A 13,286-nucleotide genomic window follows, 5' to 3' on the forward strand; every position below is an offset into this window, starting at 1 on the left:
GCCAAGGCTCTGTCAGTAGTTACAGGTATGTGATTTTGCACCCTCCAGTGGATGATGGGAAACTGTATCTAAGTCCATTTATTCACTCAGTCTGCACCTGCACACCAGTTCAAGACAGGAAGTGCAGGCTGTGCCAATCACAACATGCTGGGATCATTTATAATGATAATATCACATGATGTTGATTCAGGAGAAAGCTGCACACCTACGGGTCTTAAAATAATTATACAAAATTGCACTGAATAAATAAAGGCTATTTTGTGATTATTATTTTATTTTTATTTATTTTTTGCATTGTGACATTATTTCCGCAGAATTTATATTAACTTAAAAGAAATTGAAAATTAAATGAATGAATGATTGAAGAAAATGAATGATATATTGTTCAAATTCCAAAGCATAAAAAAGTTAATAAAAATGTCCTGGAAGAAAAGTACCAGTATGTTTATTTATATTTTACAGTGTGCTATTATTGTATTTGTTTTACTACCGTAAGTTTTTGCAGTTTTAATCATTTAATCGTTGTACCACAGTATTAAAAAACAATAGCATTTCAGTAATGAAAATTGCCTTTGAGAAATAATAAATGAGAATTTAGTTTAAATAAAATTAAAAGAAAAATATTTTTAATAACCTCAAAAATTGAATGGACTCATTTTGGTGTTAAATGTCTCCTAAATACAGTCTATATAGTGATTTTCCCCATTTTTCTTGATATTTTCAAAAGCTGCACTGAACTTCTGCTTCAACACAGTGTACAAAAGGATGGGGATTCACAAAAAGGCAAGATTACTAACAACAAGATAGCCATCAGCCTATCAGGTCAAAAACTTATTTCTATTTGATATCACTAATTTAGTCAGGAAATATTACCTCTTCTTATTCTTCATGAGTGATCTATGAATGATTTCTAGTGGGTCAGAATCAGCAGAGGTCCCTCTATGCTTTCAGAAGATCAATAATGCTGTGCTTTCTCTTCCATTTATTTTTTTTTTGTTTTTGCGTTCTAGGTTTTATATATGTATTTATTTATATATATATGCCTCAAGTGTAATGTAGCATGTAATGAGTAATCAAACCTTCTATGGTTATGATCGTTTCTGGTATTGCACATGTATTCCATAACAAAATGAAAATAAAGAGAGTAAAAAATGCCAGGAGTGTCTTGTGATGTCTGATGTATCAACCAGACAACGGGGAAAATGAGATGACCTTATTATAACACAAAAGAGACCTGTCTCTTCACTGACTGTGCATGATAAGAAAACATGTGACTTGAAGAAACACATATTTATTAATGACCAGACTTAAACTAAATGTGAACAATGCTAAATTTATTTAATTACAAGCATCATTTGTTATCGTATCTGTTTCACCCCATCAGTTCAGACCAAAATCCTGTTACACAGCTGTCCACCAAAATTCATTTTTGAGCAAGCTATTCAGTAAATAAAAAAATAAAACAGACTGCAAAATTATAACATTTGAAAACAGGCCTTATACATTCAGTTTAGACTAAACTAAGAGGGTTAGTTTGAGTGTGAATATTAGACTGATTTGATCATATTTCTGGATTTGGTTGATCTCTGCCTCTGCATTTTGAACAAGCCACAGTTTTTTTTATGGAAACACTGGAGCATCCAGCCAAAAGTGCATTACAGTAATCAAGTTTTGAACTTGTCTGCATCTCGATTAGAAAGTTATTTTGAAATTTATATTTATGAAATGAAAATATGCTGTTGCGAAATGAGAGACATTAGAAAAGAGGCCTTCAACTACTAATGCATTGCTTGCTAATAATATCACCCAGAGAGAACAAAAATGGTTGCACACTCTGATGGCTGTACATTTGCACAAGACAGTAGAAATCTGACGACTATGAAGAATCTAAACCAGGTTTGTGCCAGACCACAATTCATTAACTTCTTAAAGGGGTCATATGATGGGATTTCAAGTTTTCCTTTCTCTTTGGAGTGTTACAAGCTCTTGGTGCATAAAGAAGATCTGTAAAATTGCAAAGACTAAAGTCTCAAATCATTACCATCTAGGCTGATGGTAGAACTAAGGACTTTATTAACTGTTTTTACATTTATTTTGATGATTATTCAAAAGGGGATTCAGTTTCTGATGAGTGCTTGTGGTGTTCGGCCAATCACAATGCACTGGGTCAGTCGGCCAATCAGAGCAGACTGCTCTTGTCTGAAGGAGGGACTTTGTAGAAAATGACGTGCTTGAGAGAGGCGGGGCATAGAGGACCTACAATAATGTACAGTATTTGAAAAGTAATGTGTTTTTTTTTTAACATTGAAGCATGTCAACATATTCTGTTACACCAAATACACAAAATTATGATCTTTAAAAAAGCATCATATGTCATAAAACAATACATGATAGAAGTAGAAGAGGCACAAAGGTTAACCTCATGCAAATTAAATGTCTTTTGATAACAATATTCACTGATGTATTCATGCACGTATGCATTCAACTGTATAAATTATTGTCTCAAAGATTTATTTTTGAATTAATATTCAACACTATTAAGAAAAAAAAATCATCCATCTATGGCAATAAGTTAGTTACGCTTATCAAACCAAGTGTTCATGAAGTTTTAGACTGCCGTTCCTACTGCTGCTAACCTGTAAGTTGCAAGCTAATAGTAAGTTAATGTGGTTATTATATCACATTATTTCACATCAAATAGAGACTCCGTCTGTTCTCTGTGTTTCCAAACGCATATGTTGTCTGTGTGCAACAAGCACTTGATTTGGACGAAAGATTTAGTCAAACTGCAAGTTTGAGGTTGTTATTGAGAAATTTCTAGAGAATATATTTCCCTTCCGCTGGGATCCAACACTATTTGGTAACCCACAATCTTCAAAATATCTTATTTTGTGTTCAGCAGAAGAATTTCAGACAGTTTTGGAATGACATGAGGGTGAGTAAATGATAACAGAATAATCTATTATTATTATTATTTTACTAACATACAGTTAAGCATCAGTTTGCAGTATATTCATTTAAAGTAAGCATATGATTTATTTTTTAAAGTGCCCGAATTTTTCTCAAAGGAAGGGAAGATGTTGCACAGACCAGGGTTAACGTTTATATGTGCAGTGTGGATCTGCTGATACCTGCAAAGACACAAGGAAATGAGTTAACAAGTAATAAAAATGCCCTGTTAACCCAGATGAAGAGTTACACCTTTTTCAACCTTTGCTCAAGATGCTTTCATTGTCATGCTCTCCGCACTGAAAACATGTTCATCAAAAAATAACAAAAAACACGGAAATATTGGATTGTACCAAGCAACAGGTATGTATAAAAACATTGCTGTTTATTTTACTGTTATTTCAGTGGGATTTGACTATTTCAGCTGATTTTTCAACTGATCAAATGAGAGTCACATGACTGTTGCATTGCTTTACATTGCTCACCACATCCTTGTATTTAAGCCTTAATACTACAGATATGTAAAGATGACATAACATTATTATTGAGTAAGGTTTTGTATATTCTGTGTCTCAAAAGGACTGTTATTAATGTACTTCCACCATGCTGATCCTTAACTGATTTATTTAAACCAAATGCATTGCTATGACATTCATCATGTTAGTCCATACCAGGAAACTATTTGCTTTTTAAGCAATATGACAGGACTGTGATTTGATTTACAGATGAAAAAAAAAAAATGTCATACAAATATTCTTTCTTACAGAAAGGCCATCATGGGAAACATCCAGCACAGAGTTAATACGGTTCTGATCACATATTTGGTTATGACAATGTCTGCACATGAATGTCTGACTCCTCAAGAAGACCAATCAACTGTTTCATCAGAACTTTCAATGAAAAGTACTTCACATGGACGAAATGGTTAGTGCATCAATTTAAAGTCCATTAGCAATCTGTGAAATATGTTTTGATAATTAAGTGAAAATATATCATAATAAATAATCAATCATAATAAACCATGCATTACTTTATTTAAATTCACTTATTATTTTGTGTGTCACAAACATGGAACCTGTCCATAGAGATTTTTTGTGTGTGTGCAATAAGCATTATTAATTTACTTCAATCACTTTTTTGCCATCCTCAGACACACTGGGAACTGCTGGAGTCCACTCCGGCTGGCCAACTGTGCTCGGTGCTCTGACAGCGGTGCTCTCCATCGGCCTCCTGATAGCACTGGCTGTGAGATACCGCTTCCTCCGATGGTGCCTGACCAGACACAGACACGCTTTATTACTGGAGAGAGAAACGGCCAGTCAGTTCAGACACGCTGGAGATCTGGAGAGAGAGATCCCAGTGCGTGACATGAGGGGCAGAATGATCTGGAGGGGAGAAAGTTCAGATGATGATGATGATGATGATGATGATGGCTTCATCGAGGACAACTACATCCAGACAAATGAGAGAGAGAAAGCCGAGGAAGAGGAACTCCAGCAGGACGATACTGAAGACAGTGATGATGAACTGCTTATTCCAGACGCTATATACAGTACGTGAACTGATTTTCTCCATGCACCGGATGACATTTGTATTTCTAATAAATAATGTTCTTCAAATTGTTTGTTCATCAAAGATTAGAAGAAATCTAAAGAAGTCTTTGAAGGATTATTCTGGTTTGAGTAAAAGTTAAGTTCAGTCGTCTGCATTTAAATTGCATCTTTCTTCCTTTACTTAAAATAAATCTGGGTTACAGAGGCACTTACAATGGAGATGAATGGGGCCAATCCATAAAAATTAAAATATTCATCAAAAAATCAATAACCTGATAGTTAGATTAGAAAAAAATATGGTTTAAACAATTTCTTCTTTAAAGCTGCAGTAGGGAACTTTTGACGCTCTAGCGGTTAATAAACAGAACTGCTTGCGTGTTGCGGAAGAACATCGTAGCCGGAACTACTTCTCTCTGTTTATGTCTATGAAGAATCACAAAGGTACTGGGTTACTCTGCCGTGGTACCCCCGAAGCAATCTAGAATAGTCCGAATATAAACACTTATTATAGGTGTACATTATTATAAGCTAAAAACACGGTTTGGAAAATGGATTCATGGAGTACTCGCTTATTATGTTCATTTTTCTACATTTTGAACACAAACAAAGTTACGGACCGCAGCTCTGATTGGTTGATTTTTACCGGGAGCGATGGAGTTTCTGCAAATGGCAATAGGACCACTGGGAGGAGCCGGAGGAGCTTGATTTTTTTCACAGATTATCTGTCTCATATTCTACTGTCAGGACATAATGACAGGTTTAATAAATATGTAAAAAATATTTTTTTACAAAAGTTCCCTACAGCACCTTTAAAAACCTTTCAAAAATGGGCTCAGTTAATTTCCATTCTAAGTCACTCAAAATACGTTTTCATAATTTTTTGCTAATAAATATAATGCCACAAATGCTGTTGATTGAGCTTAACATGAATATGAACCCTGAATATTCATTTAAGATATTATTATTTTTTTTTTGCATACATTTGTTTCCTTATGAGCACAACAGCTCAACACCTCGAACTTATGAAAAGGAATCCATCCAGTATAATTGATAACCATACAATCTGTTCTTCTTATTTGCCAATGTGGCAGAATCTGTCTTAAAAAAGTAACTTGCAATGTAAGTGTGTTCATTTCTCCAGCGAATTAGAAAAGAAAATACCACACTTAATAATTAAACAAACATGCTTATGTATGTTAAAAAACAAAACAAACTACCACTGGCTCTGCACCCATTTACCTAAATTTGTTACTTCAGACTTATGTGCCTCTAGAAACTTGCGTTCTGCAAGTGAACGTCGCTTGATTGTGCCATCCCAAAGAAGCACAAAGTCACTTTTACTGACTTTTAAATTAAATGTTCCCTTCTGGTGAAATGAACTCCCCAACTCAATCCGAGCAGCTGAGTCCTTAGCCATCTTCAAGAATCGGCTTAAAACACATCTCTTCCATCTTTATTTGACCCTCGAACTTTAACACTCACTATTCTAATTCTATTCTTTAAAAAATCTAACTACCTTTCTAATCTTTTTGCATTCTATTTTCTTTTCATTTATTATGCAATTGTATGTGTGTGTGTGTCTGTAACTCTGTATGTGTAAAGACGTCTAACTAGCTTGCTCTATTCTTTTATTTTTTATTCTATCTGTTTTCTTTTTATTTATTATATTAGTTAAAATCCCATGCTACGTGTACTGTGTTAACCTAACTGAGACTTGTTATAGCACTTATATATCATTGCTCTTTTTGTTGTTTTTGATTGCTTCCACTGTCTTCATCTGTAAGTCGCTTTGGATAAAAGCGTCTGCTAAATGAATAAATGTAAATGTAAATGTATGTTTCACTGCTTATAGCATTGAATTAGCACAACATTTTTTTTTTTTTTTTTTTTTTATGTGAATTAACACAGTTATGAAGTGCTCATTACAGTTTACTACATTACACATATACAACTTACATTTAATGCAGCTGTATAAGCTCTATCATAGATTTATTTAGCAAATTGTGCATACTTAATGTATTGTCCATTCAAAAAATATACTGTAAAACTACTCTGGGATGTATAAAGAATTAACTGTTGCTTGTTTTTTGCGCCATCTGTAGACAATTGTCTAGAACAACAACTTCACTTCAAGTTTAGACACTCTGACTTTGGAATAGCATACTATGGTTACTTTTTGCCACAGAAAAGCAAGTGGGTATAACTGCAGACCGGAGATCTCCAAAATGGGGCGGGGTCTCCTTTCGCAAAGACATTCACCATTGGCTGTGGCTTCAGCCAATTGTTACTGACTTACATTTCAAAATAAAACTTTATAAATTAAAAATTGTTTCTAGTCCATCTAAAATAAAATATGCAATATAAATAAATGTTCTCCATGAGAGCAGAGCCCAAAGCTTTTGGGCAGTGGAGTTGGGATTCAAGTCCGAACCTCTGCTTTATGTTGTAAAGGGGGAATCACTCAGGAGCGTCCCAGCTCAGCAGGGCCATATTAAGACAGTTTGGTGCCCCTGGGTGCCACTATACATCAAAAGCCCCCCCCCCCACCACGTCATGACATGGAAAAAAACAAATATATAAATCGCACTGAACTATAAGTCGCATTAATTTATAAACAAGAACCAAGAGAAAACATTACCGCCTACAGCCGCGAGAGGGCGCTCTATGTTTTCAGTGTAGACTACAGGAGCACGGAGCAGCATAGAGCGCCCTCTCAAGGCTGTAGGCGGAAATATTTTCACTTTAAAGGGGGGGTGAAAAGCTCATTTTCACTCAATCTCCTGTTACTCTTGAATACCTATAGAGTAGTACTGCATCCTTCATAACTCCAAAAAGTCTTTAGTTTTAGTATATTTATAAGAGAACAATAGTCTGTGCCGATTTTTTTCGGAAGAACACGAGCCGCTGGAGGCGTGACATGTGGGCGGAGCTAAAGAATCACGAGCGCCAGTAGGCTTTTGCGTTGAGAGCGTTTGGAAGTTGTGACATTACCGTGAGGAAAAAAAACCATCATCCAAAACAAACCATGGCTAACAGTCAGATTCAGTCGTTTATTTATGATCCAGAATCAGATCCTGAGGCTGAAACTGAACGAAAGCAGCAGCATCAACGACTACAACAGCGTCTCTATGTGGTATGTATTGAAACTGTATATATTTGCTTATGTAACCCCTCTCTCCCTGGTCCTTTCTGACGCTCCTCACACTCGCTCCGAGCAGGGCTCGAACCTGGGTCTCCTCTAATAAGGAGGCTAAATGGCTACAGCCACTAACGTCTGTTGCTAGTGCGTCTCTTGAGATCGGGGAGGTTTACCTGCACAGCACTACTCGCTGGTCTCCGTTACACTTAGCGGTTTTGGAAAATGACTAAGTTCCACTTTATTTCGTCTTTTTTTTTTTTTAAGGTGTACAAGGTTTACTTGATGTGCTTACGCGCTGATAGCTAAGTTAACACCACAGAGATATTTGAAGCAGTTTTACTCACCGCCTGCGGTTCCAACACACGATCGTGACCCTTTTTCATTGGGACTGCATTATCCTTAAGAAATAAACGATGTGCAAATCCGGCGTCAAACTGGGCCTTGTTTGTAAAACAAGCATCTTCGAAATGCAGGGAACAAACAAAAACACTTGCACAACTCTGTTGATGCTCTGTAAAAATAAACTCCGTCCACTGGTCCCTTGATGTTTTTTTTTTTTTTTTTGGTAATCTGTGCAGGGTTGTCTTGCCCTCGCAACCAAAAACACACTTCTTTTGTGACATTTCGCTCTCGGTCTGATCAGTGAATGTCTCTGCTCTCAGTGATCTGCTCTACGGGAGAGTGCGCTCTTCCGGTAGACGTGCCCTCAGGACCCATATAAGGAAATTCCGCTCCATCTAACGTCACACAGACCCATACTGGAAAAAAACTTTCCGAAACTTGTGACAAACCGGAAGGAGTATTTTTGGAACAAAAACACTCCTTCAAACATACAACTTAATTTTTGAATCTTTGTCCATGTTTAGCATGGGAATCCAACTCTTTAACAGTGTAAAAAACTCAGTATGCATGAAATAGAATTTCACCCCCCCTTTAACTTCAGTGGTAAACACGGAGAATGCAGTCAATCGCTTTTGTGTCATTGTCGTCCTGAGCTCATTCTTCACTCGTTTAAAAAAAAACTTTCGATCCCTGGAACATTTTGAATTGTAGCTAAACGTCTAGCGTCCTTGTCTTTCTTTAACTTTCTTTTTGCAAACTTGCTTTTTTCTCACCACCACACTTTTGATTCATTTTCTGTAGCCGTTAAAAAAATGACACATTTGCGCATACTTTTTGTGGACCAACTCAACTCTGACAGATTGGGGCGGGAAGGGGGGGGGACTGATAGTGGTCATGTAATCTTTATTTATTTATAATTTATTATTATTATTGTTGTTGTTAAGTTAGTGTACATAAACGAGTTATGTATGGTCTTTCAAGAATTTAAAGTTAGCCTAATAATAAAACAATTTACGAAAAATATTTTTAGAGCTTGTGTCATGTGGTGCCCCGCTAGTTGTTGTGAATGGTTGGTGCCCCTGGGCACTGGCCCAAGTGCCCTTATGGATAATCCGTCTCTGCAGCTCAGGGGAAAGATTTTACTCCAAGCAACGGAGCCATCCCGAGGCACGAAATTCATGTGCCTGTCTCTCAATGGAGGAAGCCATGCCCTATTTTGGAGTTCCCGCCCCGATTTGGAGATCTCAAGGCTGCAGTTATACCCTTCTCCAGAAGAGTGCAATTTGGATACCAATGTGCCAGAAGTTTTTGTTCATTTATCAGATTGGAAATGCATGGTAAAGTTGAACGCATTGCAGTCTGGGATATGGTATTCAAGTGAGTGAACTTTGTTGAACAAGGGCAAACCAGGTATTCAATTCAAGATTAAAGTGAAAGTGTGACTTAAAAAAGTGTGATTAATTTCCATATGGACCGTTCATTTTGACTTCTAATTCCATCACCTGGTACTCATAAGTCAAGATGTAAAATGAGAAATGGCAAAGCAAGCATTTGATTTGGAGGTGTTTGATTGCCAATAAAGAAGTCTTTCTAGCCAAATTGCAAGTATAACAGGTGTAAAATGAATGAAAACCAATGAAGCTCCTATTGTGTTTTACCACACCAGTTTGTGCAAATAGGTCTTAATATCATGTAGGAACAAGAGCTAGATGTAATTCTCTGTTCTCCTTTCACAACAAATTCGACTGACTGGAAGTTGATTCCCTCCATGGTCGGTTCCTTTGCCCTGTCACTGTATACACTCTCACCCTCCGTCGTCTTCGCCTTCTTGTGTTTCTCCTTCCTTGCACATAAACCATCACTCCATACGCCATCACACCTAGGACCACAGCGCCCCCACTGGCCAGGAGGGTCACGCCAGAGAGCAGCAAGTCCAGCTGAGCGAGACTGAGAAGTGTAGTCCCACACACCACCAGTGCCAAACCAGAGAAGAGCAACAGCACGGGATCCACCGTTCCTCCACTGCGCAGTTGCTCGATGCGTCTGCGGCTGCGTATGCAGCCCATGTCCTGCACTGCAGAGCTGAGCAGCTGCTTCATGAGGACCACCAGTGCCAGGAGACAGAGAGTAGAACCTACGCCCAAGCGCCACAGCACCGAGGGCCCCGCGGCGGAGGAGGCGGTCGAGAGGAGCCCCACGCCGGCCGAGCCCAGGCTCAGAACCATGGCCACTGAAAAGCAGTAGCACAGGAGAGACACATGCGGCTCGCTGAACCACCACAGCTCCACCTGCTCCTCCACGGCTTGGCGCTGGAGCCACAGAGGGTCTGCTTGGAGACGAAGGGTAGCCCCGGGACTCATCACACTCAGGGGGAGAAGCTCCATCTCCGGGGTCTCTCAGATGCTGCAGTAGACTGGTGTGTGTATTGCCTCGAAACAACACATATGAAAATGAATAACACTTCAGGTTCAATGCATTAACATTAGTTAAGGTAACATCTAAATTTACTGGTTCTCTTCAAATAAAAAAAACATATATATTTAGCATCACTATATCAACCTAAATTAAAAACAAAACTAATTCTTATGTGTTAAACATTGCACTTTAAGGAAACTTTTTACAGTGCCAACATGATGAACTAACAATGAACAGCATGTTTACTAGATTAATCTAGAATAATGTTCATTTACAATTATTAATTCTTGTTTTGTTTTTTCATACATCAACTTGATTTAGGCAAGTTTAAATGTTAAAACGTATTTGTAGAAATTACAATAAAAATGCTGTTAAAGAATTATTTATTGTTCTTTCATGCTTGCCACTGCACATTCCATTCATGCCAAAGGCAAATTGCACATGCATTCCTCAAGATGTATACAAATTGCATGCTGCCATCTTAGCTTTAGGCTCTCATTTATCTGAACCAGTCAAATGAGCCATAAATGCCATGCAAATGATCACTTTTCGCATTATTACCTTACACTTTACAAATAGTAGGCCTAACTAAATCAGTTTGCATATATACATGTTTAACATTTTAAACAATAGTATGCTACACTGTTGTCAAAATTAAATTTTTAATTTAGAGAGTGGCATCCAGTTATAATTTTGAAAAAAAAAAAAAAAAAAAAAAAAAAAAAAAAAAAAAAAATATATATATATATATATATATATATATATATATATATATATATATTTAGTTTACATTTTGTGTAAAAATATCTGAAAAATAAACACAAAAGAGAGTGATATGCATAAAAAAAAAAAATAATAATAACAATATATATATATATATATACATATATATGTATATATATATATATATATATATATATATATATATATATATTTAACACAAACAAATAAAAAAAATCAAATTGCGAATGTGTTATTTTAACTACACATTATCAACAACTTGTCAGTAATAAAACTGACTTTGCCAAACTTTAAATACTCAAAACTTGCTGTATTTTAGGACATAATATCACTGAAAAACTTGCGGTTATTAAAACCACTTTGATGAAGCGCAGGATTCATCAGACTGATTCAAAGAGCTTTTGCTTTACATAGCAATCCTAAATAAAAAGAGAACTTGGGTGCTTTTCCTGTACAATTTTCACAAAATCACAAGCTTGTGAAGTGACACTGTCAGTTCTCAGTGTATCTGTAACATCTCAACCTACTTTAGCAAAACAGCTATGCATCAAAGCTACATTAATGCTTTAGTGTGTGCAACCCAACCTTTATTAAACAATATAACCTATTCCTAAATTACTTCAAATTAGTTTATTCCATAAAAAAAAATAAAGATAAACTCAGCATAGACAATAAAATAAAAGCTGGATTAATTTGGATTTATTTGGATAAAGTAGTTTACTAATGATATATGAAGTAGTTGCAACTAATAAAGTTTCCTTACCTGTTGTCAGTGCATGTTTCTGATCCTTGATTCAGACTCAAACTGTGTGAAGTGTGATCATGTGTCCTGAACAGCAGTCATTCGTTCCTGTGGACAAGATGGTTTAAAAAGCTCTTTTTTAAGAAACACACCATCCTACCATCCTCAAACTCCTTTATCTAGTCAGTAGTGCAGGACTGTTTACTGTCACGTCTCTCTCTCTCTTTCTTTTTGTCGTTTTGTTTACCTGTCTCTCTCATGCCGTGGTGTGTCATGGTGCAAGCCGACTGGACACTGGTGCCAAGCACTCGGGACGATGACATACTCCCCCGTTGTCTTCTCCTGCCACATTCCACCAGGACAATAAAAGGTTTCTCATTGTCTTCTTTGTGACACTAAACAGCATGTCCGCAAACGGAGAACACACAAAAACGCTCGCTCTCATACATGTGCACGCCTAGCAGGCAGAATGACTGACACAGAAAAGCAAGGATGTCTTTCAAGGCATTGTGGGTAAAACAATAGGCCAACTGGAGGGACATCCCACCAAGTGTATCTCTGATGTCACGCCTGCAGCATAATGGACTTTTTGTGTCTGTAAGGATGGTGTCATTCACATGACATAAGTTTACTTCGCTTCTGCAACAATAGAGCTCCTCTTCTCAGAGTTTATATGTGCTGATTGTCCAGAACAGCATGTGTGGCATGATATTCTTCAAAAACCTCCTTCATACAGGATAATATATGAACTGATACAGATTAACAAATGCTAACTCATGTCAGAAGTTGCCAGGCAAAGTCAATCTAAAAATATTGTGCACATTATAGGAAATGAGGTCATGAATGAATGTGTAATTGTTTGTTATTCTGCAGAAACTGGCGTATGACTTTTGTCACCACAATTCAGTTTTGTTAATGTTGGGTATTTCAATATCTTGAAGAAAGTGTAAGGTTTGGTCAGGTTTTCAAAATGTTCAGCAGTGTGATGCTCAGAAATCACTGTAAAACGTATTACTGATGTAACTTTAATAACCCAATAAAACTGGGCCAATTTTTTTTTTTTACTATGGTTTCAAGGCACTTCGTGGACCTTAAAATAAATAAAATAAGTCTAAATAATTGGTTCGGATGACCAAAGCACAAGGTTTACTTGAATAATTAACATTTTATGGTTTGGTCAGACATGTACACATTCATAAATTTGGGATTATATGTTAAAAGTGTCATGGAGTGTATTTTAAATATGAATATATAAAAAAGCGCATGTGCACACAGTAGTACCTATAACAATACCTTTGCATCCGCTATAATAAAATAAAACTGAAAATGAATATAAATATGAACTGCTACATCGTGAACACACAGAGCTGTATGAACCACTACAAGCTGTGAACAGGAAGTGTTT

The 13,286-nt window shown here is 36.7% G+C and overlaps 1 protein-coding gene across 2 annotated transcripts; it reads right to left on the bottom strand.

Moving 5' to 3' along the window:
- Nucleotides 1–9,466: 9,466 nt before the first annotated feature.
- tmem125b (transmembrane protein 125b) lies at nucleotides 9,467–12,410 on the bottom strand. Of its 2 annotated transcripts, XM_026207296.1 has the most exons (3): nucleotides 12,129–12,410; nucleotides 11,903–11,989; nucleotides 9,467–10,412 (listed from the first exon to the last, which is right to left on the bottom strand). In XM_026207296.1, exon 3 carries the CDS (start codon nucleotides 10,365–10,367, stop codon nucleotides 9,714–9,716), a length of 654 nt encoding a protein of 217 aa, XP_026063081.1. In that variant the 5' UTR covers nucleotides 10,368–10,412; nucleotides 11,903–11,989; nucleotides 12,129–12,410; the 3' UTR covers nucleotides 9,467–9,713. The 2 variants fall into 2 exon arrangements, with proteins under 2 accessions (XP_026063081.1, XP_026063082.1); XM_026207297.1 differs by having other exon boundaries at nucleotides 11,903–12,410.
- Nucleotides 12,411–13,286: the final 876 nt, after the last annotated feature.

The sequence above is a fragment of the Carassius auratus genome, chromosome 27 (genome assembly GCF_003368295.1).
Source record: "Carassius auratus strain Wakin chromosome 27, ASM336829v1, whole genome shotgun sequence".
Lineage (NCBI taxonomy): Eukaryota > Metazoa > Chordata > Actinopteri > Cypriniformes > Cyprinidae > Carassius > Carassius auratus.